Source organism: Mus caroli, unplaced genomic scaffold, assembly GCF_978045245.1.
Source record: "Mus caroli unplaced genomic scaffold, Mus_caroli_1 scaffold_4, whole genome shotgun sequence".
NCBI lineage: Eukaryota > Metazoa > Chordata > Mammalia > Rodentia > Muridae > Mus > Mus caroli.
Genome location: NW_028227259.1, coordinates 118,000,699 through 118,027,495, shown reverse-complemented (window position 1 = coordinate 118,027,495; position 26,797 = coordinate 118,000,699). Strand labels below are relative to the sequence as shown.

At 50.1% G+C, this 26,797-nt stretch overlaps 1 protein-coding gene across 2 annotated transcripts in view; it reads left to right on the top strand.

The window, feature by feature from the left end:
* The window catches only part of Coro1c (coronin 1C), a 64,722-nt gene that overhangs the window by 30,351 nt on the left and 7,574 nt on the right, over positions 1 to 26,797 (top strand). For both annotated transcript variants that reach the window (XM_021162248.3, XM_021162247.3), the window contains 3 exons: positions 11,564 to 11,686; positions 24,742 to 24,871; positions 26,217 to 26,398. In XM_021162248.3, the coding sequence (XP_021017907.1) occupies positions 11,564 to 11,686; positions 24,742 to 24,871; positions 26,217 to 26,398 (435 nt within the window). The remainder of the gene's footprint in view (positions 1 to 11,563; positions 11,687 to 24,741; positions 24,872 to 26,216; positions 26,399 to 26,797) is intronic.

Sequence of the window (26,797 nt, the reverse complement as noted above, 5' to 3'; positions counted from 1 at the left end):
GGATGTGAGTTCTCAGCTGTTGCTCCAGCACCCTGGAAACTGAACCTTGGTCCTCCGAAAAAACAGCTTTTTATTGCTGAGCCATCTTTTCAGCCCCAAGTGCTTTTTTTTTTTTTTTTGCCTGGACCCCTGCTGGGTTATTACATTCTCTTATTTAAACATTGTAAAAATAAGTAAATAGAAAAAAATAGAAAGACACCCTTGTCCTTCCTCCCTGTGAAGATGCTAATCCAGCTGTGTGCTACTTTGGCATGGCTTCTGGTTTATGGTCTGGCAGGCCTCTTCTGTGTGAGGTGCCAGCACCGTAGGGTTTAGTGTACCCAAAACTGAGACCCTCCTGCGTGGAATAAGTTGTAAAATTCATCATTCATAGCTGGGTGGGTTGTTGCACTCCTGTAATCCTGGGAGGCAGAGGCAGGTGGATCTCTGTGGGTTCGAGGCCAGCCTGCTCTACAGAGTGAGTTCCAGGACACTGGGGCTATGCAGAGAGAACTCTCTAAAAGAAAAAAAAATCATTATTTGAACCTAGTAAATATTCCTTTCCCACAGACTTAGGTCACATATTCCAGGTCTTCAAAATGCAGCCACCCGACTCTCAAGTTAGCTAGTCTGTAACTGGAATTCTCCTCCTGGTTCTTCATCTGTGTCTCCAGAGCTGAAGCCGTGAGGCCCCCAACACTGGGCAGCCCCTCATGAGCATCTCCTGTTAGCATTGGCTGAGCTGCAAACACCAGGGATGAACAGACAGCTGAATGCCTGTCCTGTGCTGGAAAAGAGTGGACTCTCGGCTCTACCGTGTTTACAGGAGAGCAAGGAGGAGAGGATGCTGAGGTCCCACAGGGACACGTGGCACTACAGTGGACACTACACAGTTGTTTTACTCCCTGCACTTTGTAGGAGGATGCATGCCTCCTATGAGTTCCTGCTATTCTCCAGATTTAATACCCACTCTAGGATCTTGTCATTTGAGATCTCAAAGACTGAGTCAGGAGGATCTGAGTCAGGCCAGTCTGAGATCCATGATGAGACCCTATCTGAAAAAAAAAAAAACAAAAACAAAAACAAACAAACAAAAACAATTTTAAAAAACAAAACCGCAACCCAAAGAATATATTCTAGGTCAGAGCAAAGCTTACCATGGGTGTAGCCACACACAGGCACCAGCCAGCATCTCGCTGAAACCACCACTCAACAGTCCCTGGGATGGGACGATGCTGTGCTCCTCACGTGTCTCTCAGCGAGTCCCTCCTAACCAAGTCTTAGCTGCCTGTCCCCCACACAGGCCGAGCCCTGAGATTTCTCTTCTGTCCTTGTCCTTCTCCACAGTGACCCATTGGTCCCAGAGCACGTTACTAGAGCCCATGTCTCCTTGCCCCTTTTCTGTGTGAGAAGGAATCTGTCATTCCTTCACCAGCATGGGTCAGGGCACTGCAAGCACTATGAGGACTCAAGGAAGTCCTTCCTTGAGGCTGCGTGTTCTCCAAGCTGTCCCCCCACCCCCACCCCCCCATGCTCCTTGTCGATGGCAGTGCTCCCCTGTGCTCCTTGTTGCAGGGTGGGGCTGCTTGTCCCCTGAATCATCTGCCTTCTGCCAGAGAGCTGTCTTTGTATGTCCCTCTGCCCCTGCAGTTGCCAGCGCTGTGCCTGTAAGCAATCAGGAAATGTTTCATAAATTGTTGAGAACAGTTTCCACCCTTGACCTGCTGAATGTATCAAGTGGATTCATCTGGAACAGTCCAGAAGGCTGCATCAGTTTCACCCTGCAGCCTGACCTTGGGCCCTGTGTTGAAGGCCACACCCCAGGTGGCTAACCTCTGTCTCACCAGCCAGAGTTGCTAGAATATCATGAGTTCTTTAAAGGTGAGTTACTTTTTATGAAGTTACAACATATAAAGATCAGCAACTGAGTGCAAGGCGAACCAATGCAAGCCTTGTCACTGTCTGTGTGGTTATATTTATATTCTTTCTAAACATCACATGTCTACTTCAGCCCAACATCCTCTCACCTGTGTCTGCTTCAGCACAACATCACATGACATAACTGAGTCTCCAAAGTACCCAGAAATTTCCACTTCAGGCACCCCTGAGGATGTCAGTCACTTCATCATGGGGGCAATACATGTGGACAGTCCCCAACAGGCTGTAATGCACAGCATTAGTCTTGATGTCACTATCCAGGAATCACAAAACTTGGGTCAGCCTAGTTTCTGCCTGACAGTGGTGACTGCCGATGAGGAGGGTCTGGGCAGCCCTGAGGAAGCATGTGTGCAAGTCCTTAGACAGCACTGTTGTGTGACTTCAATCACAGTCTTGATGCCGGACAGGGTCATCTCACTGTTTGAGGAAACGACATCTAGATCAGACAAGTTGCCCGTGGTGGGGGGACCCCGTGGCCCTTCCCCACAGGCAGCTTCTTACAGCTTGCATGGGCTCGGAGCGAGCGCCGCCCCTGCTGCCAGTGGCCACAGGGCCATTGCTTTGCCAGCTCTGCCTGTGGGCAGAAGGGGCTTGCATCGGTAACTGCTTTTAAACATTCCTCTAACAGCTGCCCTGGGTCTGCCCAGTGCTGACCCTGTGACTGCATGAAGCACTCAGGCCCTCAGTGCTGACTCCCAGCCGAGGCTGGAGAACTTCACAAGGAGATTGTTAGCTTTCAGATTCTGTGAGTTTGCATCCAGGAGAGAGAGGGGGTACAGTGTGAGAAGGGCCAGGGCGGTGGCCACAGCCTCTTCCAGACTGGAACTTGGCTTCTTGGCATGTGGGAAATGGGATGCTAGAGGAAATGGATCTGATCATGTCTGTGTCATGAACCAACATGTGAGTCAGAAGTAGCTTATGGTAGAAAAATCACACATTTGTTGTTGTTGGGGTTTTATTTTTTTTTTCTTCTTCTTCATTTCTAGTATGAATTGTGTAAAATTGACATTTTCCTTGAGAAAATGTCACCTAGTGAAGAACCAGGACAAGTGCTCAGGTCCTGTGCCAGGTTCGTCAGCCAGGTGTCTCCCCCTTAGCCATCTCAGGAGGAGGCAGCGGCTTGAGTCAGACACAAGTGAGACTCCATAGTCCATGCCATGCAGTTGTCTGGAGACTGTCCTTCCTGAACCGTCACCTTTGAGCTCGGGGCATCTGCTCGGGGTGGAGTGACTGTCCCAGGCTGCAGGCGTGTTTTCTCAACCTTCCATGTCTAAATCTTCCTGTGACTTCTCGGTGTAAATCGTTGTTATTTCTCTGCACAGTGTGAAGGTCTGGGGGCCTTAGGGACTTGGGTCCAGTTGAACCTTCTGTGCACTCTGTCCCTGGAAAGAAAGCTCAGCAAGGCAGTAGCTCGGCCTTGGTGCCGCAGCCCCTCAGCGGTGCTGGCTTCCAGCCTCAGGGTGTCCTGTGCCTCATGGTAGTGATGCAGTCTGGGCAGCTGTCTGTCGAGGGCTGTGCCGCCACACTGATGGGCTCCTCCCTTCACAGGCTCCCTCCCGTGGAGCTGCTCTCAGTGACCGCTGTGCTGGCACCTGTCGGACTGGCATTGCTGCATTGCTGTGTTGCTGACTACGCACGCCAACAGGCAGAGAGACGTGTGCTGATTATCCACTGTATAGGGGTGGCTGTGGGACACTGTGGAGGGCTTTATTATGTGCCATTTCTTGGTGTGTTGTGACCTGCCAGTTCACTGCTTACTGAACCGGCTTCTGTCGATGCCTTTAGCACCTAAACTCTGAAGTGTGTGGGTCTCCAAAGGCTGGGGGGTGGTCTGGTGATTCAGGGGGAGGGCACCAGGTGCAGAACAATGACTTGTAAATTGTGTCCTAAGCTGCCAGCCACATGAGTGCTGCGTGGCCTCATTACCACATGAAGTGCCACAGAAGGGCCCTTTCTTTCTCTCTCTGTGCCTGTGTTCTCCAGTCTCACTGGAGGGAGCAGGGAGGAGGGCTGCTCTGCTCGCCCCCAGTTAACAATGAAGCACAGAGTGCTGGCCGAGGAACCTCACAGTGTGCCCCGGGGCTGTGACTCACCCAGAGTGTGCCCAGCAGATGATGTGTCCCCTCCCCCACTCCTCCAAAGATGAGCAGCAGGCAGCCTGTCCTTTGTGTACCCTCACCTCATCCAGCTTCTGCCGTGCTGCGCTCACTGCCTCGTCCCAGCAGCCGGCCTGCAGCTCTTACAGTGCTTTTTACCATATATGGCCATCAGTGCTCGGTGGCTGACAGCTGGCCAGGATAATTTCCTTCCTCTGCTTTGATTGGCTGCACAGCTGCTTGGAGAATGGTGGGTTCTGGAAGTGTGTGGTGAGAAGCCACCATGTCAAGTGCAGAGGATGTTTAACTCTTTCCTGGGCTTCTGGAGTCAAGAGAGTCCATGCTGGGCATGCCAGGCCACCCCTACTCAGGCCAAGAAAGGGTTCAGAGCACATGCGGGTTGCTCTTAAAAAGTCCACCCAGTTTGGATTGAACACGTTTTTGCAATGTCATCTACACATGTGGCAAGCTGCTCTTGCCAACGTGAAGGCCTCTGTTAGTTGGATATAGAGTCCAGGGAAGACTGAGCTGGGAGGCCAGGGATGAGGCTCGTTCATCTGGCTGAGCTCTGTCCTGCATGAGGGCCACGGGCCACGGAGCTGGGTCTGTACTCTCCTCTTCTAGCTTGTTCACAAGACAGAGACTGTCCTGCCATGGTCCCAAGGCAGTACTGTCCTGTTCCTCATTCCCACTCTGGAGTGCCAGAGGCTGCGCCTCCCCCTGCTCACTAGAATGGACTAGACAAGCCCCCGTTCTTCTTAATGATGGGGGCGCTCCTTCTAACCCCACTTAGACCTGTACTTCTCATGCTTGTGACTGTCAGCTGAGACCTTGGTTCTGACTCTGTTCTTCTGCATTGTACTCGTGATCTTCATTCTCAGCTCACAAGAATCGCACGGAATCACAATGGCCAGGACTGAGTTTTCACTTCTAAGTTCTTCTCCCAAGCCGCCGAAGAAATACTTAACCAGCCTTTAGGGTTAGGGTTAGGGTTGACACACATCTTTAATCCCAGCATTTAGGGGCAGAGACAGAGGTAAGCAGATCTCTGAGTTTCAGGCCAGCCTGGTCTAAATAGTGAGTTGCAGCCAGCTAATGCTTGTCTTAATAAACTAAACCCCCATACCCAAAAAAGAAATATATATTTTTAGGTTGCTATTTTGTATTTTTGAAAGCAGAATAGACACTGATTATTAAGAAAGCATAGGAAAAAACTCTTTGGGATGGGGTGGTGCAATGGCTGATGGGGAGGGCAGGTTCAGTGTGGGGCTTTTATTGTTCTGTTGCTACAGAGATTGAATTTGGGACTTACCTGTGTGTGTCCAGGGCTGTACCACTGACCTTCAGTCCCAGCGTGGTGTACTTGAATAAGAACATGTTACCGTTTTCACTTTTTTTTTCCCTTCAGGTAAACACTAACAGTTTATCTTCTCGAGTTCTCAATTGCCTTTAAGTCTGGTCTATACTAAATCCATTAAATCCAGTACCACTGCTTGGGCCAGCAAGATGGCTCAGTTGACAGAGGTGATTGCTGCACAAGCCTGGTGATCTGCATTTAATCCTGGAATGTGTATAAAGAAAGAGAGGCTGTTCAACAGACTTGCCCTCTGAGCTCCATATGTGTGATGTAGCATGCACGTGGCCCCACCATACATATATATAACACACATACACGTACACACCATAATAAATGGAAATGTTGTGTTAAAGGATGAGCAAGGCGGCACACGCTTTAATCACAGCACTCGGGAGACCGAGGCAGGCGGATCTCTTGAGTTCCAGGCCAGCCTGGTCTACAGAGTGAATTCCCGGACAGCCAGGGCTACACAGAGAAACCCTGTGTCATAGACAAAGGGGAAAAAAAGGGAAGTTGGTAAACCCAGCTCTGGGGATGCCTCTGATGGGAAGGGTATCTGTGTGCCCACACTTCAGGCTGGTTTCTCCCAAGGCTACACCTCCCTTCAGCCTGAGATGCTGGCTTACCTCAGAGTAGGTCAGCCTCAGTCTGTGTTTTACTCCAGAACACCCCTGCTCCCAGGCTGCTGCCTCTGTTCCCTTCCAGCAGAGCTCCCTCCATGGGTTTCATCAGCAAGTCACACATGGTATGCACCTCCATAGCTGAGGCCACCCCTGTCATCTGCAGTCACCACGGCTCCTCCCTGTGGAGCAGCTGAGGCTCATGATCCCCGCAGAACATGTACTCCCATAAATAACCCTGTCATAGGGAAAGGAAGCTGGAGAAAAAGAAGTGGCTTCAATAGATGCCCTTTCCTGACTCCTTTGAACCTGCGCATGTGAATGGAGCCCTTATGCTTGGCTGGAACTTTCCTTTGCTTCCGAGCACATGTTTGATTCCATTCTTCAAGCTGGAGCGCATGAGTCCTCAGTTTATTCCCCCAAAGCCAGAAATGAACTGTTACTGGCATGCAGGCACATCAATGGGCCTGCTCCTCATTCTTTCCCTTAAAAAGCAAACATCTGGAAATGCTGGGCTATCCGTCCCTCTCCCAAGAGTCGTGAGGCCTGAGCCCTGGTGCTCTGGACCCTCACAGGTGCCTGGCCATGCCCAGTTTGGGACACAGGCACAGAGGAACGGCTGAGGGGCTGGAAAAGACAGGAAAGTGAGGAAGTTGCCCAGGTCCATAGGAGAAGGGAGGAAGGGGAGGGGTGTTCCGCGGTGAACTTTGGGATAGAAGCTAGGATGAGCTGTGCGGCTATCTCAGCATCTCGAGGGAACATCTGAAACTGGGGACCTGTGCTGCTTGTCAGTGGAGTCCTTTGCTAGCATTGGACAAGAACTTAGGAGAGCGTTAACATGTTACATGGTTCTGGGCTGGAAGGGACCGACAGTCTCTCTGCTCATTGGTCCGTCCTAGCACCAGTTCCACTGTGCCTGACTGACTGATGAGAGAGCGCACAGTGTGTGAGGAATGAAATGCTCTAACTCTGTATGATCTTGTATAAGCCACAGAGCACACAATACAGGACTTGGGGCTTGAGGGCCTGTGAGAGTGAGAACGCCCCGGGTCCCTCTTCACAGGGTGGAACTCCTCTGTGGTAGTGTCTGTGGGTAATCTCCTGTGTTGTATACACTGTATACATTGACAGTTTGATTGTAGCCTGGCCTTAGTGCACAAAGCATGTACCGTCTAAGAGGGAAGTGTGAGGTAGAAGCAACACAGGCTTAGACACAGAGGAAGCCACTATGGTTTTCTCTCGGAAGTGATAGGGATCCATTGTAGCTAGAGACTTAGGCTGTGTTTTAAGTTCTTGAAGAGGAATGAATGCCTTTACATAGTCAGCTCAGTTAGGACGCTCCTTTTTAGAGCCATTAGATAAGGCTTTAGGATTGCTGACTTTTCCGTTCTGTTTTTACTTTTCTTTCTCTTCCACCCTCCCAAGCCCAGGACAGGAAATGCTCTCTAATTGACTTGGCTTTGTTAAGAGGCAGGCGAGCTCTCTCCAAAGACCCTGCTGAGTCTTGGTTTGAAATTTTAAGGTCTTGCCCCAGACCCAAAGTGCATGGCAGTGCTGGCCTCAGCTTTACCGCTCTGCTGGGGGTTGCTGGCTGGGGCAGGCTCAGAGCAGTCACCGTAAGCTCAGACCAGCCACGTGGAAACTGTGCCCTTACACCTCTGCCTTGTGCCAGCTGTCTGCACACCTCCGAGGCTGAATTTTCCCTTGGGTTCATGTTGCTTGGCTCAGAGCAGGCTACTCGATCTGTCAGGTACTCATGCACGTGTGCCAGGGTCCCGACCCATTTTACCACTTTCCCATGAGTTCATGAACCAGGGCCTGGAACAGCCTCCAGAATCTTGTTGATGGTTTGACAGTTACTGCGCTAACTCCCGGTAATTTCAGCCACTTGGGGTTGTGGCTGGACAGGCACGGTGTGCAGTGTGAGTGAATTAAAACCTTATTGAAGGCTCAAAACACAAACAGCTGTAGTTTCCATCCTAGAAAAGGACGGATGCTGTGTGACACGGTACACTCAACCAGAATCCAGACCAGTCAGCTACGCACCCCCAGCTCTGTGACCTCTCTATGACCTCCATGGCATACACACCCACCACATGCACGCACACCTTACACATGACTAATAAATAAAATTTTATACTCTGACTACATGGTGCGGTTGAAGTGACTTACCCTTAATGAAGCAGCATTAGTAAAATAAAATTATTTTATATAAAAATTGGAAAATTGGGGCTGGTGAGATGGCTCAGTGGGTAAGAGCACCCGACTGCTCTTCCCAAGGTCCAGAGTTCAAATCCCAGCAACCACATGGTGGCTCACAACCATCTGTAACGAGATCTGGCGCCCTCTTCTGGAGTGTCTGAAGACAGCTACTGTGTACTTACAACATATAATAAATAAATAAATCTTTAAAAAAAAAAGATTGATGCTCAGATTAAAAAAAAAAGTATAAAAAAAATTGGAAAATTGGAGAGAAGTCCTTAAAATGTCACTTTTTAGGATACCGGGAAAACGGCTTTAAATGCCTCTCTGTTACTTACATGGGCTGCTGAGGCAAGCTGCAGCGTCATGGGGTATGGAGCAGACCCTCCGAGTAGACACGGCCTTCATTGCTCATGGGATGGCAAGTGAATGTGCGTCTTGGGGTGCATGGGAACTGTGTGCCCCGAGTCCCTGTGTCCCACCCAGTGATGTCTGCTTGTCCTTACTCATTAGTCCACTGTCACAGTAACCAGAGTGCAGCGGGATACGCTGTTTTGTTTGTTTACCAGTTGCAGTGGGTACCAAGTGCACACACATGTGGAGGGCGGAAGGAAATTTGCTGCAGGGGTTGCTTGGATTGAACTCAGGTTCCCTGGCCTGGCATCAGGCACCTCTCACCTCCGAGCCATCTTGCTGGGTCTCATCATCACATCTTAATAGCATATACTCTTTGGTAAAAAGTCTGATTGTTAATTTGACTTTGTTATGGGTGAGATGGTACCTTGAGGCTATAAACCATGAGAACAGGAGAGCTGCCATTCTGTCTGCATGCACTTAGAACACCATCCCTCCCTCTGCCCATGCCTTCCCCACTGTGTGTAATCAGTGCCTTTGTGCAGTGCTGTGGTGTGACGCTGCTGTGTGTGTTGGATGGATTTATGGTGACATCACAGCCGGAGGAAGCAGCTTCTCGCAGAGTGTCCGGTGTTATTAACACCATGTTTCTGATGGCCGGCTGCCAGCAATCGCAGGTTACTGTTGCACTCATTGCACAGCCCGTGCCCTGGTGGGAAATGTTTTACCTATCCAAGCCTAGCATTGATGGCCAGTGACATTTCAGATCGCCACCTCTTGGGTACTGTGCCTCCATTTATTTCTGAATAATTAAGTTTCCATATGATCAGTGGTCTTGTCCACACCTGAAAACACTAGTTATTATCATTACTTGTGGTTTGTTTTATTGTTTGTATATCTGTTGACTTGCTTAGAACTTGCTATACAGACCAGGCCAGCCTTGAACTCACAGATAGCCACTTAACCTCTGCCTCCAACGTGCTGGGATTAAAAGTGCCTCGCGCCCTGCTTATTTTTTTGGGTTTCAGTAGAGCGGAAGTGTGCAAGCTGTCCCTCAGCATCAGGCAGGATCCTGGGAGTACAGCCTGGTCCTATGCTGCTGCAGGCAGCATCCTGGGAATACAGCCTGGTCCTCTGCTGCTGCAGGCTGCTGCACCTCAGGTGGGAATGGCAGACATTCTGCTTATTCTCAGAGGTCTCACCCACTTAAAAGCTATGTGTGGACACCTACCTGTTAGCTTGTAGCTGGTGCTGTTTAAGCTGGGGTGACTAGAGAAGAAACTTCTCATGTGTAGTTAAGCTAGTTAGCTAGGCTTGGCACTCCAGGGTCAGTTCCGACTTGTCTGGCTCTCCTCAGCAGCCCCACATAGCTCAGACCAATACTACCTGTTGTTCCAGGGAGTTCAAGTTCAGTACTGTGTTTTCTGTCACAGTGCCAAGTGGGGCTTGCTGGGGTGAGGCGTGAGATACAGAAACCTGGGATAAGACAATAAAGCAGAAAAACTTCCGGTGGAGAAAAAAATATCAGTGGTGACCAGTGAAGTGACTCAGTGGATGGGGGCTTGCCACCAGCCTAGCAGCCAGGTTCTGTCTGGCAGAGTAGTGATCCAAGAGGTCACGGTGTGGTTCAACTTGACAAGTAGCTGGTGGTGGCTTAGACTTCAGGAGTCGGACCCTGAGTTGATTGTTATAGGTATATTCAAGCATAAGTTAGTGAAATCGTCTCTGGGGACAGTTAACTCAATCCTGTGTACACAGTAAAGATGAGGACCTGACTATCTCAAAACTGTAAATTGTATGTAACATCTTCCATGACGGTGAGTTCTATAGGTTGGCCATATGTGAACACCTTCCATATAGGAGGACCTTCTAGATCCTATAGATGCACAAGCTCATGATAATGGTCAAGAGGAGGACAGGGCAACGGTCAGCAGCTTAACCACATCAGCGCCTAGCCTTCTGCAAGGGTCCTTTGAAGGAACAGGCCGGTGTGTTTAACATTCCTGACACACATTGGCCCTTGGTTGTCACATCTAATGGGAAAGAATAAGTCATTGGCGGCACTCTGTTACAGATGGAAAACTGGGTAAGGTTCAACAGCTTGAGGAGGGTGACCTAGAGTAACAGTGAACATTTTCCTCTTACTGGGATGTGGAACTGGGTGGTAAGGTCCAACCTGATGAGGCATTCCAGCCTCCCCCTCAAGCCTCTGCGCGGCACCTGTGGCTTTCCCTTTATTTCCAGCACCACTGGCATGCATGTATGTTCCAATAGCTTGTTCTCTTAACTAAAGGTGAGAAGGGGCTGGAGAAGGGGCCTGGCAGTCGAGAGCTCGGACTGACCTTACAGAGGAGAACCCCTGAGTTCAGGTTGCAACTCACAGCTGCCGATAGCTCCAGCTTTGAGAGGATCCTGTGCCTTTGGCCTCCAGGTCCTCTGTACACACAGACCCCAGAATTTAAAATAAAATAAATTTCCAAAAAGGGAATTATATTTTACATTTTGAGTAATACCAAGGGTCCCCTTGTAGAACTTGTCTACAACAATGTTGCTGCTATAGAATTGTACTTGGGTAAAAAGACTCACGAGTTCTCTTTACATTGTTTTTTTTTTTTTTTAAAGATTTGTTTACTTATTATGTATATGAGGTTTATTTATTGTTATATGTAAATACACTGTAGCTGTCTTCAGATGCACCAGAAGAGGGCATCAGATCCCATTACCGGTGGTTGTGAGCCACCATGTGGTTGCTGGGATTTGAACTCAGGACCTTTGCAAGAACAGTCAGTGCTCTTAACCGCTGAGCCATCTCACCAGCCCTTTACATTGTTTTTAAAGCAGACTAAATATTTTGGTTCTGGAGTTTACGTCTTTGTAACTGATGGAGTGCCGTTAGTAGTGACTATTCTGGAGGTGAAAATGAATGTGATCACCTACAGCGGCAGAGGTTGGGGTGGCAGTGACTGACAGGTGCTGATACATACTGTGTTACATGATCCATTTGTCTCTTCTTTCAGACGGGACGAATTGACAAATCCTACCCTACAGTGTGTGGCCACACAGGACCAGTGCTGGACATAGACTGGTGTCCACATAACGACCAGGTCATCGCCAGTGGCTCAGAGGACTGCACTGTTATGGTAAGTCCCCAGGGTGAGGTGTGACACAAACCACGGGACCCACGTCCTGCTCTCAGCTCCTGTGCACACACACACACACACACACACACACACACACACACACACACGTGTAGGAGTCCCAGCAGTGTTGGCGTCATTGGATTATACCATACGGTGGATTATACCATATGGGTTTGTGAGAGGTGAGCTTACAAGCCCTTGCACCAGCGAGTTGTGCTATTTCTTTTCTGAGAGAGGGGCTGCTCACCAACACTTGATGGCTATAGGGAAGATTTGGGTGCAAGTAAGATGATTTTCTAATAACTTTATTAATGATATTTGACTGCAACTCCTACCAAAAAAAAGGTGGAAAGACTGTTGTCATCCACTGTGCAGCAAGATACCACACACAGCAAGTGTTGTCATTCACTGCAGATAACGGGATAAGGCGGGATCAGGGAGTGGGGGAGGAGCAAGGCCTGGTCCCGAGTCCATGCCGGATGGTGTTTTCTTCTGCTGCTGGAGAGGAGCCTTTATTTTCCATGTGTGGGAGTTTTACTTACCTGGGTGCATCTCTGTCTGTCTGTGCACCGTGTAAACACGGCCTACACTGGCCAGAAGAGGACAGTGTACTGGAGCTGGAGTGAGATAGATGGCTGTGAGCCCCCGTGTAGGTGCTGGGAATTGAACCCAGATCCTTTGTGACAATAGCCAGTTTTCCTAACCACTGAGCCATCTCTGCAGCACCAGAAAGTGTGTTTTGAAAGCTTTGTTGCTAGGTGGCCCAAGCTGACACCCCTAGACTCTGCTGATCCCGCTGCTTCAGCCTCCAACTGCTGCCTTGGGGCGCCTTTCAGGACTGTGTCCCTGCGTGTGACTTTCCCTCTAAGCAAGATTGGTGACCTGGATCAGTTCTCAGTGTGTGCTGGTTGGTTGGGTGTTGTCTCAGTTAGGGTTTTACTGCTGTGAGCAGACACCATGACCAAGGCAACTCTTAGAAAGGACAACATTTAATTGGGGCTAGCTTACAGGTTCAGAGGTTCAGTCCAGTGTCATCAAGGTGGGAACATGGCAGCATCCAGGCAGGCATGGGGCAGGAGGAGCTGAGAGTTCTGCTACAGGTCTTTTCTTTGTTCCTGGGGCGACAGGAACGACATGGACACCAAGTCGGGTTCACGCAACAGCTTCTTTACTTGTTCTCCTTCTTGCAGCTTTTCTTACAACAACTCCCCTTTCAACAGCTTCTCTTACTACAACTAGCTTCTACTTAGGACAAGGGCTAAAACACTATATCGTGCTGACTGACTTCTTTCTAGCTCCACCCCACCTCATCCAATCAGAATTCACACACGCTCCAGGCATGAGCTCAGGTCGGTCACTGATAGGCTGACAGGTCCGGATCATGAGGAACAGTCCAGCCTGGCAGGCAGCCCACGCATGCAGCCTCACTGCGCATGCTCGGGCAAGGCAGAGTTCTACATCTTCATCTGAAGGATGCTAGAAGACTGACTTCCAGGCAGCTAGGACAAGAGTCTTAAAGCCCACACCCGTAGTGCCACGTCTTCTCCAACAAGGCCACACCTCCTAATAGTGTCACTCCCTGGGCCAAGCATAAACAAATCATCACAAACGTTAACTTGACCCAAGCTAGAGGCATTTAGGAAGAGCATCAATTGAGAAAATGCTCCCACCAGATTGGCCTTGTGGGTGTTGTCTTAAGTAATGATTGACATGAGAGAGCCCAGATCACTATGGGCAGTCACACCCTTGGGAATGTGGTCCTGGGTTCCATAAGAAAGCAGGCTGAACACACCATGAGGAGCAAGCATGGCCCCTGCATCAGCTCCTGCCTCCAGGCTCCTGCCCTGACTCCCCTCAGTGATGGGCCGTGCTGAGGAACAAAATCTTGCTTCCACAGATTGCTTCTGGTTATGGTGTTTATCACAGATGTAGAAGCCCTAAGACACAGCACTTACCAAATACATTAACGAGGTTAGACAGAGGCATGGGGGGGCCACTGCTGCCCTGAAATAGTGAAGATTAACCCCATGAGTCAGTCTCACCTCAGGGGGGGAGCCTGGAGAAGCACACTTCTCTCCTTGTCTTTCCTGCTGTCTTCTTTTGTTGTTTTGTTTGTTTTTTAGACTCTGTCTGTTGTCTATAGACCAAAACATTGTTTATGATGCTTTATTAGTGGAATAGTTTACATAGACAAATTAGTTCCTGAACTGTAGTGTTTAAACATTTTCCTTGTGGGCTTTTGGCAGCTGAAAGCATATTGAATATGCTTCCAGTAAAGGAGTCCTTCTGTGTGTGTGCTTTTTGTGTGTGTGCCTTCTGTGTGTGTGCTTGCTAGACTAGTGACTAATGAATGGATATGCTTGCTACTTCCTGGAAAGGAGCACAGGTTAGACCTGCTGCCAGGGCCTGCAGCTGAGAGTCCCAACTGCAGTGGAAGAGACAGGTTTGATGTGTTTCTTTGTTGCCAGCCTTGCTGACCTTTGCCTTTCAAGACAACTTCCACAAACACACGAGCAGTAGGTGGGTGGAGGGGGCCAGGTGACTTCTTACCCTGCCTCCCACATTCCCTCCCTCACACCCTTCAGGTCACACTTGTCTCTTCCTATAAGATGCTGCTCGATCACGGGGGCCTCTTTAAACACCAGGTGGGCATTGCAGTTTAAAAACAGCACAGCAGCTTTTAAGTCTGTCTGTCCCGTCGCCGTTCTTCCAGGGCGGCTGACGTAGAGCGCTGGTTTTCTGACCCATGCTTTTCAGCAGTCTGCATTTTGCATTTCTGGAGCAGGTCAGGGCCCTGGCCTGGATTTGGTGCAAATGTGCAGATCCTGAAGTTTATGTAGGTCCGGTCCCTGGAACGAGGCACTTGTGGTTCTGTCCTCTTGGGTCTGCACAGCTAGTGAAGCGTTGTTCCTACACCTGGTGACTCAGTAAAGGAGCCTAGAGTGGCTCTCGTAGCTGCTGCTTTTCTGTTTTCTAAGTTGAGCCAAATTTTGCAGGGCACTGCTCCATCTGTTCATTTGCCTGGTATTCCAGATGGAATAGGAAGGGGCAGTAAGCACCGGATTCTTCCATTTACCCTGTTTTTAAGGCACCTCTGCTAGCCTTTCAATTGGCTGTTTCCGTACCTCTCACCCCATCCCCAGTATTGTGGGGTGTTTATTGTAAGCTGCATCCCTGTTCTCAGAAATAATGTCTCTGAACCTTTATTATATTTACAGACACCTTGGCCATAGCTTTGGCTCGCTCTTCGACTAGCTCATAACTTAATATTCTGTTTATTCTAATCTAAACTCTGTCATGTGGCTGGTCACCTCTGCTCAGCTCTCATGAATTTTCCTCCTTTGTGTCCAGGGATGAATCTTCAGTGCTTGGCTCTATCCCAGAATCCTTTCTGCTTATGGGATACCCCACCTTCTATTCAGCACTTTCCTATTGGCCATAGGGGTATTTATCCGTTTATTTTTATTGGTGAGTGTTGTAGCCATACACTACACAGGAGGTTCTCTCTACATCCCAGGTTCTTTAAATGGAAAGTGATGTTTGTGCATGCTGGTCTGGGTGCTAGGGGTGATTGTGACCACAGTGTGTCTGCCCGTCCTTGGTGTTCTAGACAGGATCTTTTTTTTTTTTTTTTTTTTTTTTTTTTTTGGTTTTTTCGAGACAGGGTTTCTCTGTATAGCCCTGGCTGTCCTGGAACTCACTTTGTAGACCAGGCTGGCCTCGAACTCAGAAATCCGCCTGCCTCTGCCTCCCAAGTGCTGGGATTAAAGGCGTGCGCCACCACGCCCAGCTCTAGACAGGATCTTGAACCATGGCTCTCAACCTTCCTAACGCTGCGACCCTTTAACACAGTTCCTCGTGCTGTGGTGACCCCCGACCATAACATTATTCTTGTTGCTATTTCATACTGAAATTTTGGTCCTGTTATGAATCGTAATGTAGTGGATATCTGGTCTGTGACCCTGAGGGGGTCAGTACCCACAGGTTGAGAACTGCTGATCTAGTTCCCGGGATGAAAGCATTCAAAGGCTGGTGGTGTTCAGCTAGTGTTTGCAGTTTACAGCAGGAGCAAGCAGAACCTCCTGCAGGTAGATGTGAACATCTTGACCTCTGTCGCTTCTTCTCCCATGTTACAAACAACAGACTCTGGGAGAATACAGGCACCCACCAGTTGTCACCATTTGTCTGGGGTGGAGGCTCAACCTGAATGATATGTGTCCAAGTGTTCACCACATGCATGCAGTGCCCACAGAGGCCAGCAGAGGGCATCAGATCCCCTGGGACTGGACTCACAGGTGTTTATGTTATGATCTGTCACATAGGTGCTGGGATTAGAACCCAGGCCTTCTGCAAGAGCAATAGTGATCTTAACTATGAAGCCATCTCTCCAGTCCCCTAATTTCAAGTCGCCTCCCTGATCCTGGAAAATTATCCCAAACTACCAGGTTTCTTTTTGTTGTTTTCTTGAGATTGGGTCTTGTATTACAGCCCAGACTGGTCTCAAGCCCTCAATGTCCTGCCTCCGTTCTCAGAGGGCTGAGGCTGTGTGTGTCCCACCATGCCCAGCTCTGAGACTTTGTGACCTGGCCTTGTCTTCAGTTTTGATCAGTTTGCTGCAGACTGCTGTTGTATTTTGGGACACTCTTTGTAGTTCTGGCCTGGAAGGTCTATATAGACCAGGCTGACCTGGAACTCTCACAGACATCCTCCTGCTTCTGTCTCCCAGTGGGATTTGATTTGCACACCTGGCTTTTGCTCCTGGTCCTGTTGCTTCTTACATCTTAGTTACCTCGGAGGACTTGTACTTTTGTGTAGACCACGCATTTAATGTGGCTTAGTCAAGTTTACAGCCTTTGGACGAGGAACATGGTCCTCCAGTGCTGGTGACCTTGTTGTGGCCTGTGTGAAGGCAGTGGTGGTAGTGATGGTACAGTCTTCTGGTGTACTAGATGTCCATCTGGCCTTCCCGGTGATAGCGTGCTTAGAAAGCACCCATCTTACGGTGTAGGCAGTGGGAAGATAGCCTGGGTGCTGTCAGCACCGGCTGAGCCCTGTTCTCAGTGTGAGATGCTAAGGTAGCCGGGTGGCTTCATATGGAGACTTCTGTTTTACAAGCCGCTCTCCTCACCCCATACATGAGTCTCTGAAGCTCCCCTCGCTTAGTCTCTGTCCTCGGAGACCAGCCTGAGCAGCTGGGAAGGTGACCTGGTGAATGAATGGTAGGAGGTGTTTGCAGCTGAGTGCAGAGAATAGCTCTGACTGCTGTAGCCCACAGAGCAGGTGTGGGCCATGCTTTGGGCTGGATGTCTTCTCCAGGGCCAGCATTCTTAGACTTTCCTCAAACCAGGCCTCTTGGTCTCTTTATGACAGCTGGGGCCCAGCTGCCATCTTCCCTTGGGCCTTTGCTCCTCTTAGCATCTTGTCGTTATTTTTTATTTGGAGTACACTATTTGTTCCATCTGTGTTTTTTGTTTGTTTGTTTGTTTTTTTGAGACAGGGTTTCTCTGTGTAGCCCTGGCTGTCCTGGAACTCACTCTGTAGACCAGGCTGGCCTCGAACTCAGAAATCCGCCTGTCTCTGCCTCTCGAGTCTGTGTTTATTTTTATGTGTTTGTATGCTCACATGAGTTTATGAACATGGACCTGCAAAAGACCCAGAGACAAAATACAGCATTAGATCCTTTGGGAGTTAACAGTTGTGAGCTGATGTGTGGGTGCTGGGAATGGAACCTGGGTCCTCTGGCAACAAGTGCTCTTAACTGCTGAGGCATCTCCTTCAGTCCACCTCTTTCTCTGTGGGAGTGTGAGTGTGCTTGTGCACGCCTGAGTATATGCATGTGTGAGTGTATGCATGAGTGCTCACACTTAATCCCTGTGTGTGTTTGTTAGAAGTTTCCAGAAGATGGCTTGGTTTGACTTGTTGCTCTCACAGAGTATGTTGATGTTCAGAAACACGGGGCTTGCCTTGCTTTTCTGGCCTGTCCTTGGCCCTTTCCCATTCCTATGTTCTGCGGGGGGGAGGAGGGGGGCTTTGTGTGGGGTCCTCCCCCATTTCCTACCTGCTCAAATGGGATCAGCCAATCACCCTGGTTTCTCTCCATTGCCTGTCTTGGCTGTCTTGGGGAGAGGAGCCCTTGCTGGTGGGTTTTGAGATCACTAGGCCTAGCCTGCGCCTGCCTCTTCAGTCCTTGGGGTGGAGGTGGGGGGCTCCAGTGATCAGTGGCTGCTAAGAAAGGCAACCCTCTCTCCATTGCCAGAGTGTGTTAGTGACCTGGTCCGTTAGGTCAGAGAAGTAGGGTGCTTCAGTCTGTAGGATTTTGGGGTGCTTTGGTCTGTTAGCAGCTTTGTTTTTATTTGAGGTTTGGGGAAGTTCCAACACCAGCTGTAATTCAGTCTTACAGAAATCCTCTATTGCTGCTCCTGCATTGGCAGAGCAAACATTCTGTTAGTTGAACAGTGCTCTGGGCCAAATCTCCTAATTTCCACACTTCTGTCTTAAGTGTGGGCCACACAGAGGCTACTGTTCACCTACTCAGTGGCTCCGAGTGAGTGTGCTGACAGGCTGGGAGGTGTCAAGGCGGAGGGAGCCTTACAGGCTTGGCTTCCTGTCCCTGCTGACTCTGCCCTCCACCACCATCCCCTCCACCCCGTGCTAAGGACAGTTCAAACTGGCAGGGGATTGTAGACTTTCAAGCCCCCACCCCCACCCCCACCCCCGCTTTTTAAAAAAACAAACAAATAAAAACAGAAGAGCCCTGGATAGTTGCTCAAACACGGGCTAGTGGCAGTGGCAGTGTCCCTGGAGCTGCAGGTGATAGGCAGAGCTCCAGGGTCTTTGCCGAACTGAAGAGTTCCTAGCCCGGCAGGGCACTCTCAGCCTCCACCCCACACAGACTGTAGGGCGACTGATGTAAGGCCAGGCTTGCGGACAGAGGATCACGCAGAGCTGGGCATGCATGAGGACTTGTGTGGTGAGTGCAGGGCGCATCACGGACACATGGCAGCAAGAACACCTTGGGCAACATTCTGTAGGAATGTACAGCAGAGCCGGTCCCTCACAGAGCTGAGGGGTAAGCCGAAGTTTAAAAACTGCTTTTGGATTGTTTAAGCCCATTGAGTTGTAAACATGGGTCTGTTCATTTCATAAACTGACTGTGCTGAAGTGATGTCTCTCCGTGTTAGGAGGGAGAGGTTTGAAAGTCTACAATCGCCATTATTTGCCTATAGCTTAGAACTTAGGATTCTCCTGCTTTCATCTCCCAAATGCTAGGCCACAGACAGGAATGGGCCATCCTGCCCAGCTTCTCCAGCTTTTTGTTTGTTTGGTTTGATTTTTGTTTTTGTTTTCAAGACAGAGTTTTTCTGTGCAGTCCTGGAACTTTAGACCAGGCTGGCCTTGAACTCAAGAGATTCATCTGCCTCTGCCTCAGGAGTGCTGGAATTAAAGGCATGCACCGCTGCCTGGCTGATTCTCTGTATTTTATTTTATTTTTTACCTGTTATTGTGGAGGACACCTTTTTGGGAATTGGTTCTGTCTTTCCGCCTTGCTAAGGTAGGGCCTCCTGTCTTTGCTTCACCACATATTCCAGGATTAGCTGACTGGTGCAGGATTAGCTGGCTGGTGGTCTCCAGGCAGCTCTCCTGTCTGCCGGTAGTCTCCCTCCCGTAGGAGTACACTATCACCACCGTGTTCTCACATGGCTTCCAGGAACTGAACCCTGCTGTCAGGCCGGCAGCAAACCCTTCTGCCCACTGAGCCACCCTGCCAGACCAGGCTCTCCTTTGAAAGGCATATTCTTTAAGCAGCCTGTAGTGGAGTGTGGTGGGCAGCTTGCATGCCAGGGCCTGCCATTCGGAGCAGTGCTGACACCAACAGGCAGCAGGTAAACTCTCATCCCGGGAGCTACCCTTTGCTTCCAGCCCAGGGTTTGGTATTGTGCGCTCTGCTCTTTGACTCTGTAGTGTCCTATGCAGTTTTTTGGATTGTGGTTTCTTAGTATTTTACTTGGAGAAATCTTAGCCCCAGTAAGTGGCAGTGATTGAAATAATTCCAAGAACAGTCAGGCCAGGTTGCGACTTTAGTGTCCCCTTAGCTGTCCCCAGCTGTCCCATCCTAGGCAGTTGCAGATTATTTATTCATGGCGAGTGCTTTCACCTCTCTTCCCACACAGGTCCTTATCCTACAGAAGTGAACAAAGGTGCGCTGTACCTGGTGTATCTGTGGTTTTATCCTGGATTTTTTCAGCAGACTTTATTCATTATAACAGAAGTAGAGCCCAGATGTGGAGTGTCCTGTGGTGTGTCTGGGGTACCGATCACCTCCGGGCGGTTGACCTTTGGCAGATCCAGCCTCAGTCCCAGGCTCAGCTTGCCCTCCAGAAAACTCGGAGGTGCCACGTGCTACCTCGTGGGGACTCGTCGGGGCTCCAGACTGTTCTGCAGCAAGTCCTTCATCTCGCGTCTCGAGGGACCTTCTCGCCTTTGTGCTCCCTTTGAAATCGGTGGTGCCCTGGGCTCTGTAAAAACATGACCTTTTGCAAGGAAGCACTTCATGGCTGTAACTCTAGTGTCTTGCTCAGTAGTCAGTTCCCGGCGGGTGATCAAGATAGGAGAGTGGGCTCTGGAAACACTTTGTGTACTTTAAATTTGTGCCATGTTTGAAAAATAAAACCATTAAGCCAATTGCCTTGCTTACTTATGGGAGCAGGTTCCCCTGCCCTGCCTCCTGCAGCCCTGCTTTCTCCGTGCACAGGCACTCACACGTGGAGGGGACACAGCCTGCAGGCTTCACACGCGTGCTCGAGCGTGTTTTCAGACCCTTGGTGGGTTTGCAGTGGCTGAGCCCCGCTTTCATCTGGAAGCCCTTTGGGACTGATTATGTTGTTTTCCTTTCTTTCTTTCAGAACAAAACATTGCTATGGTAATGTGTCATCCAATAGAATTTTTAGAGACTCAAAGACTTTTTTTTTTCAGTAGTCAGGGTAGAGACTTGTCCCTGCCGTGCTGAGGTGTTGCTCTGGACCCTCTGTCTGTGGAGGGCGAGTCTGCCATCTGCCTCCCTGCTCAGTGAGTGTTTCTGAGAAAGCAGATTGGTGTTGGGGTACCAGTCTTTAACCACAGGAACAGAGAAAAACTCACCAACCCTCACAGACAGCATCAGCACGAATTGTCCCAGGCATAAACAAGGGCTTTCACACACATGACATGTGGGATGTAAGTGGGTACTAATGAGTTCACTACAAGACAAGAGTCCTCTCAGAAGTTCTGGGGCTCAAACCTAAAAGTGTGTGTGATCACAGGAGAGCAGAGATGTGCTCAGAAAACGTAGCAGGCCCTTGTGCTCGGCCTTGTCTAAGCCCTTGATCTGCATGTTTGTATTGGATCACTGCAATGGCACAGAGGAGACAGGAGCAGAACGCATCATATCGCTTGGAAACCCAGGCTCACATGAGGACAGTTTTGTCAGAAGGTTCATGCCGCCGAGAGGAGGGCAGTGTCCAGAACCCAGGCCTTCCAGCTGCAGCGCTGTGCTCCTCCCCATGAGCAGTTTCCTATTAGGGTAGTGCTGTGCAGAACACTATTAGCTCAGTTGACCTTTCCAGAACCCTATGTAAGCCAGGCCATGCTCCCTCAGTATAAACACGGAGTTTGGCTCCCAGCACCTAAGGGTTCAGTGCTAATGTGCCTAATTAGCATCCCAGGCCCAGGCCAGCCTGCCAGCTTGTGCATAAGAATGAGAATAGAGTGGCACTCTGCTCTGTGTCCCCAAGCAAGACCTTCAGTGACATTGACAGGCCATTACTAGAAGTAACAGGCCCCCTCCAGGCAGAGAGCCAGTTAGTGACAGCGGTGAGTAGGCCCGCTGGAGGGCAGGGGGCAGGCTGAGGGCAGGGGGCAGGCGTGCTGCCTGTGGCAGGGCCCACAGCTCACATCACTGGTGTCTTTACATTTTGTTTCTCAGACTTTCCCAGACACCTCTTCAGCCATCAGCGCCTGTGGTGTTACCATCTCGACTGGCCCCTTTCTCTGCTGCCCCCTCCCCCCTCCCCCCTCGGCCAGCCTCTCCCAGGCATTGTTTGCTCGCATTTTAGAAGAGGCTTTGTGCATTTGGCGGGTTTCTGTTGAAACTGGCTACTTGATTTCCCTGTTTCTTCCCTTTCCCCTGCTCCTTTTCATTCTTAGTTGTTTCTTCAGAGACTCTGATGGAGCCAACTCCTGTCATGTGGTCCTAACTACGTTCTCATTTTCAGTCAGCACAGCATTGGACACAGTGGGCATCACCATGTTAGCATGCCCACCGTCCACCATCACCCCAGGTTCAGTGCATACCCCAAGATCGCCTGAATGCACATCTCCAGGGCAGTGGAGCGCACTGCTGTGGGTGGCCCACACTTGGGGTGTGTGTGACTCCAGCACCTTCTGTATTTGGGTGTCATTTTGTGAGAGCTCAGTTTCCCGTTCAGCCTCCAAGTCATTACTACCTGCTTTGTGGCGGCTCCTCAGTAGATGTGTGATGGACCCAGGGCAAAAGAAGCTGAGCCTCTGTGTCTAGTGCATCTACCTGCCAACAAGTCGGCTCAGCGTGCACTGCAGACACCAGCCGGCCTGACTTAAGACACTGGCATATGGGGCTGTTAAGACTGCTCTTCCCAAGGTCTTCAAATCCCAGCAACCACACGGTGGCTCACAGCCATCTGATGGGATCTGGTGGCCTCTTTCTTCTGTGTGCATGAAAACAAAGTGCTCGTACATAAAATACACACTAAGAAAAAATTAAAATTCTGTCCTATAACGAATGTTCTGCTTTCATCATTGACATTTCCCCTCTACTGAAGCAAGCCATGGGTGAAGGAGAAGTTTAGAGAAATGGAAGCTCGTGCTGAGCTCTGCTGCTCCTGAGTCCCAAGGTGCAGAGGCTGGCGACTCCCTGCGCCTCTGCCACCCTGCTCACTGTTGCTGGCCTTGGGATCCAAGCAGACTGAGGCGAGAGCGACCCCTGGGGGTAGAGAGTGGTGTTACCACACTTGCTGTTAGAAGCAAAAACCAACAACCCCTTGAGTCGTTCATGAAGGTTCCTGCAACATCACGCTTTTGTCAGGGAGTGATCCCCTGTTCCCGTGTGTTCTCTTCAGCTGCAGTTGTGATTATACTCAGCCAGGTTCCGCTGCCCTACTGGAAAGTAGAGCAGTGGCCCCTGCCCCCCAGGGGAGCAGACCTGTGCCAGGCGGGTTAGGCAAGACCTGTGTCAGCGCCATTCTCCCCTGGCCTCAGCTGCCTGTGCAGATGTCACCGCGTGGTGGGAGCTGGGGTGGAACATCAGGTGACCTCTAGGTTTGGGCCTTAGGAGGTTGGTTTATTTTCCTGTGATTTGCACAAGATGTTTTATTTGCTTCAAGTGGAATCCAGCTATTACAGTGTGCAAATCACCTGGGAGGCTGAGGCAGGAGGATCCAAAAAATAATGATTGTCAGGCTGAGAGATGGCTGGGCCACAAAGGACACTTGCTGTTCTTGGAGAGGATCCAGGTTTTTAGAGGGTAATTGTGTCAACCTTCACTCTTTGTGCAGTGATGCTCTTCTGGGCCTTAGGCCCAGTCCACTTACCTGGGACAGTTCTTAGGGAGTAGTTTTGTATCTTGACTCTGAAAGCCTCCATCTTCGCCTGGCGTGGTGCAGGGCTGAGGCTCCGGGTCTTGCCTCCGAATCTGAGGTGGGAGGGTATTTTTTAATTTGATGCCAGACTGGGCCACATAGCAAGATGCTAAAGCAAGAAACAAGGCAGAGAGCCCACAGCTCCTAGTGTTCATCACTGAGTCTGCTTCCCTCCACTTGGCCGCGTCCTTGCCTGTCACCGTCAGTCAGCCGGTATGTCTGTGCCTGTATGCAGTAAATGCACTAACAGTGTTGGCTGGGCGTTGCCCCTCTTGCTCTCTACCTCACCCCCTTCTGATTCACATCCTTGCTGAACCAGGAGCCCACCAGCTGGCCCACAAGCTCCGAGTCCCCCTGAGTCCACACCCCGCCTCAGCAAGTCCTGGAATCACAGGCATGCATGGCCATGGCTGGCTCCTTATTTGGTGCTAGCAATCCAAGCTCAAGATTTTCCCGTAGAGCAAGCACTCGCTCACTGAGCCAGCTCTAGACCCCCAAATGGATTTCTTTCTCTCTTTTCTTAAGTATACACCTCGTTCAGATATAATTGATGGGGCCAACAAGATGGCTCTGCAGGTAAAGGCATTTGACATGCAAGCCTGGTGATGTGAGTTCAATCCTTAGAAGCCATGCAAAGGTGGAAGAAAAGAAGCAACTGTACAACGTTGTCCTTTGACATCCACATGCGTGCTCCACACACAGAGAGCCCCCCCCTCAGAGGCATGATGCACACACACACACACACACACACACAGAGGCACGCACACATACATACAAACACACAGAAGCACACAGCAGCAAATAAGGTTTTTTTTTAAGATACAATTTATATGGAATGTGCTCATTTAAAATGTACAATTCGGTGGTTTCTAATATGTTCATGAATACATATACCCACCAACACAAATTTTTGAATATTTTCACCATCTCATAAAGGAATGTGGGACGTGGTGACTCACGTGATATTTAATACATGATAGTTCAGAGCTGTCTAGTACTCACGAGACAGTGGTGAGGGAGAAGCACAAAATGATGGAATCCCTCAGAGAACACTGAGGTAAAACCTCTGCTGGCGCACGCGTGTGAACATGGGCTCTGTGTTTTTACATGAGGGATGTGGGAATATTTCTACCACACTGTAGAAAGGAAATCTTACCACAGAGAAAGGAGAACACTACTCAGTCCGAGTGAATGACCTGTGGTTCTGAGGACACCATTGGCCTGGCAGGTCACAGATGAAGAAAAGAAAAGTCCCCAAGTACTTAGTATATTTACATTTAAATCAGGCACACAGTCGCTGCCTGCGCCTTTTACCCAGGATGCCTCTGGGTGGCCATTGTGATCTGGGAGTCAAAGGTGACAGCAGCGGCTTTCAGACCAGTAATCTCCTTCCTGTTCCAACAGGTTTGGCAGATCCCTGAAAATGGACTGACCCTTTCCCTGACCGAGCCTGTGGTGATTCTAGAAGGGCACTCAAAAAGAGTTGGCATCGTGGCCTGGCACCCAACGGCCCGCAATGTGCTTCTCAGTGCAGGTAGGAGCCCAGAGGCTGCTTTGCCCTCACCCTGTGATGGGGGGATGGGTGGGACCCCACTGGAGCACCAAGGAGCTATGGCAGACTCCAAACACCTGGGTTTGGACCCTTGATGTGTGTGCTCCAGCGCCTTCCCACGGGCCATGCTGTCCTCTCCCACACTGTCCTGCTGGCAAAGCTCAGCCTGTCTGCTCAGCTCCCGGCTCTGAACGCCGATGCTGCTTTTGAATTTTCTGTTAGACTGCTCCACAGTGAACCCTGGCACTTTCCATCTCTCTACTCACCCGCTTCTTGTGGCATGATTTCCAAGTTCATCTTACAGAAATTTTTGCCTTTGCTCAAATTTTAGATTCATTCATTCGTGCATTCATTCTTTTCCCTCCCTCCCTTTCTTTTCCTAAAAGCAACACATCAACCAGGTATGGTGGCTGAGTAAGTTGAAGGCTGGGCCAGCCTGCTGGGGACGTGACTCATTCAACACAGGGCTTCAGAACCCGTGTTAGGGAAGCCTGACGTGCTGGTGAGCTTTGTTATCCCAGTGCCACGGAAGCAGAGAAGGAAAGGCAGTTCCCTGGCATGGGTTGGCAGGCCAGGCCAGTGAGAGACTACTTCAATAAAGATGCACCCTCTGGCCTTTACACGGCGGGGCCAAGCACACACGCACGCACGCACACATGCATATATGAATACAGAAAGTTTTTGGGGTGATGGCAGTAAGCTTTCTCTTGGTATAGGTATTTATCAGAACTTACCTAGATATATGTAATGGCTATTGTGAATTACACCTTAACAATACTGGTTTGTTTTGTCTTAATGTATTTCTGCAAGTTGGCCAGATCAGTTTGTAACTAAGGATAGGGGCTGTTTGTGGTGTGTGAGGCTAGGAATGTAATGCCAGGTGGGCATCTGATACAGAAGGCATCGTAAGGTGCCAGCTTAGCCACTGTTGACCCTCCCCCCCCAGCTCTCTGATGACCTCTAGAGCAGGTCAGGGGCTGGGCAGCTAGCTGAGGGGCAGCATGGCAGAAAGGACCTGTGGGGACCATGCAGCTCACCCTTTTCCTGTTCGCCTTGTACAAGCCAAGGAGACACAGACCGCCTGGCTCCATTAGTTCAGCTGACCCCCAGGGGACTTCTGTTGTGCTGAGCTTCTTGTTGGGTTGACAGAGGCTCTCACGGGACTGCTTTAAAGTGTTCATTTACAGAGATGTCACTCCAGCCTAGTAGGCAGGGCCTCTTGTCTCCAGCACCTTCCCTCCCGTGCCTGTGTCCCTGTGGGGCTGGTGGCTTTCTCTGACATGCTCTGTGGTCCCATCTCACCTGGTGACTGATCTGCTTGTGACAGGCTGTGATAATGCCATTATCATCTGGAACGTGGGGACAGGGGAAGCCCTCATCAACTTGGACGATATGCATTCAGACATGATTTACAACGTGAGCTGGAGCCGTAACGGTAGTCTCATCTGCACAGCATCCAAAGACAAGAAAGTGAGAGTCATTGACCCCAGGAAACAGGAGATCGTGGCGGTGAGTGTCCCCAGCACGCAGCCCTGGCAGCTGGTCAGTAGCCTTTCTTGGGCTCTGAAGGCTGCCACACAGAAGCCATGCTGTCCTTGTGGAGTGTGGGCATCAGCTGAGTGGGGAGGTGGCTGCCCAAGTTTCTGGTCTCTCTAGTTGTTGTCCAGCCTTAGCTCAGCTCTGTCCCCTCATGGTGACCTTAGTCAGAATAGCCCAGGCTGGCCTGGAGCACAGAAGTGCACCAGGCTCTGCCTCCCAGTGTTGGGATTAAAGGTGCGCACATGGACACATGGACCAGCAGTGCTTTAAACAGCTTAGAGTGCCCTCGGGGCTTTGCAGGCCTGGATGAGCTCAGCCAGACTATCAGGGGTCTACACTGACCACACCCCAGTTGATGCCCACCTGACC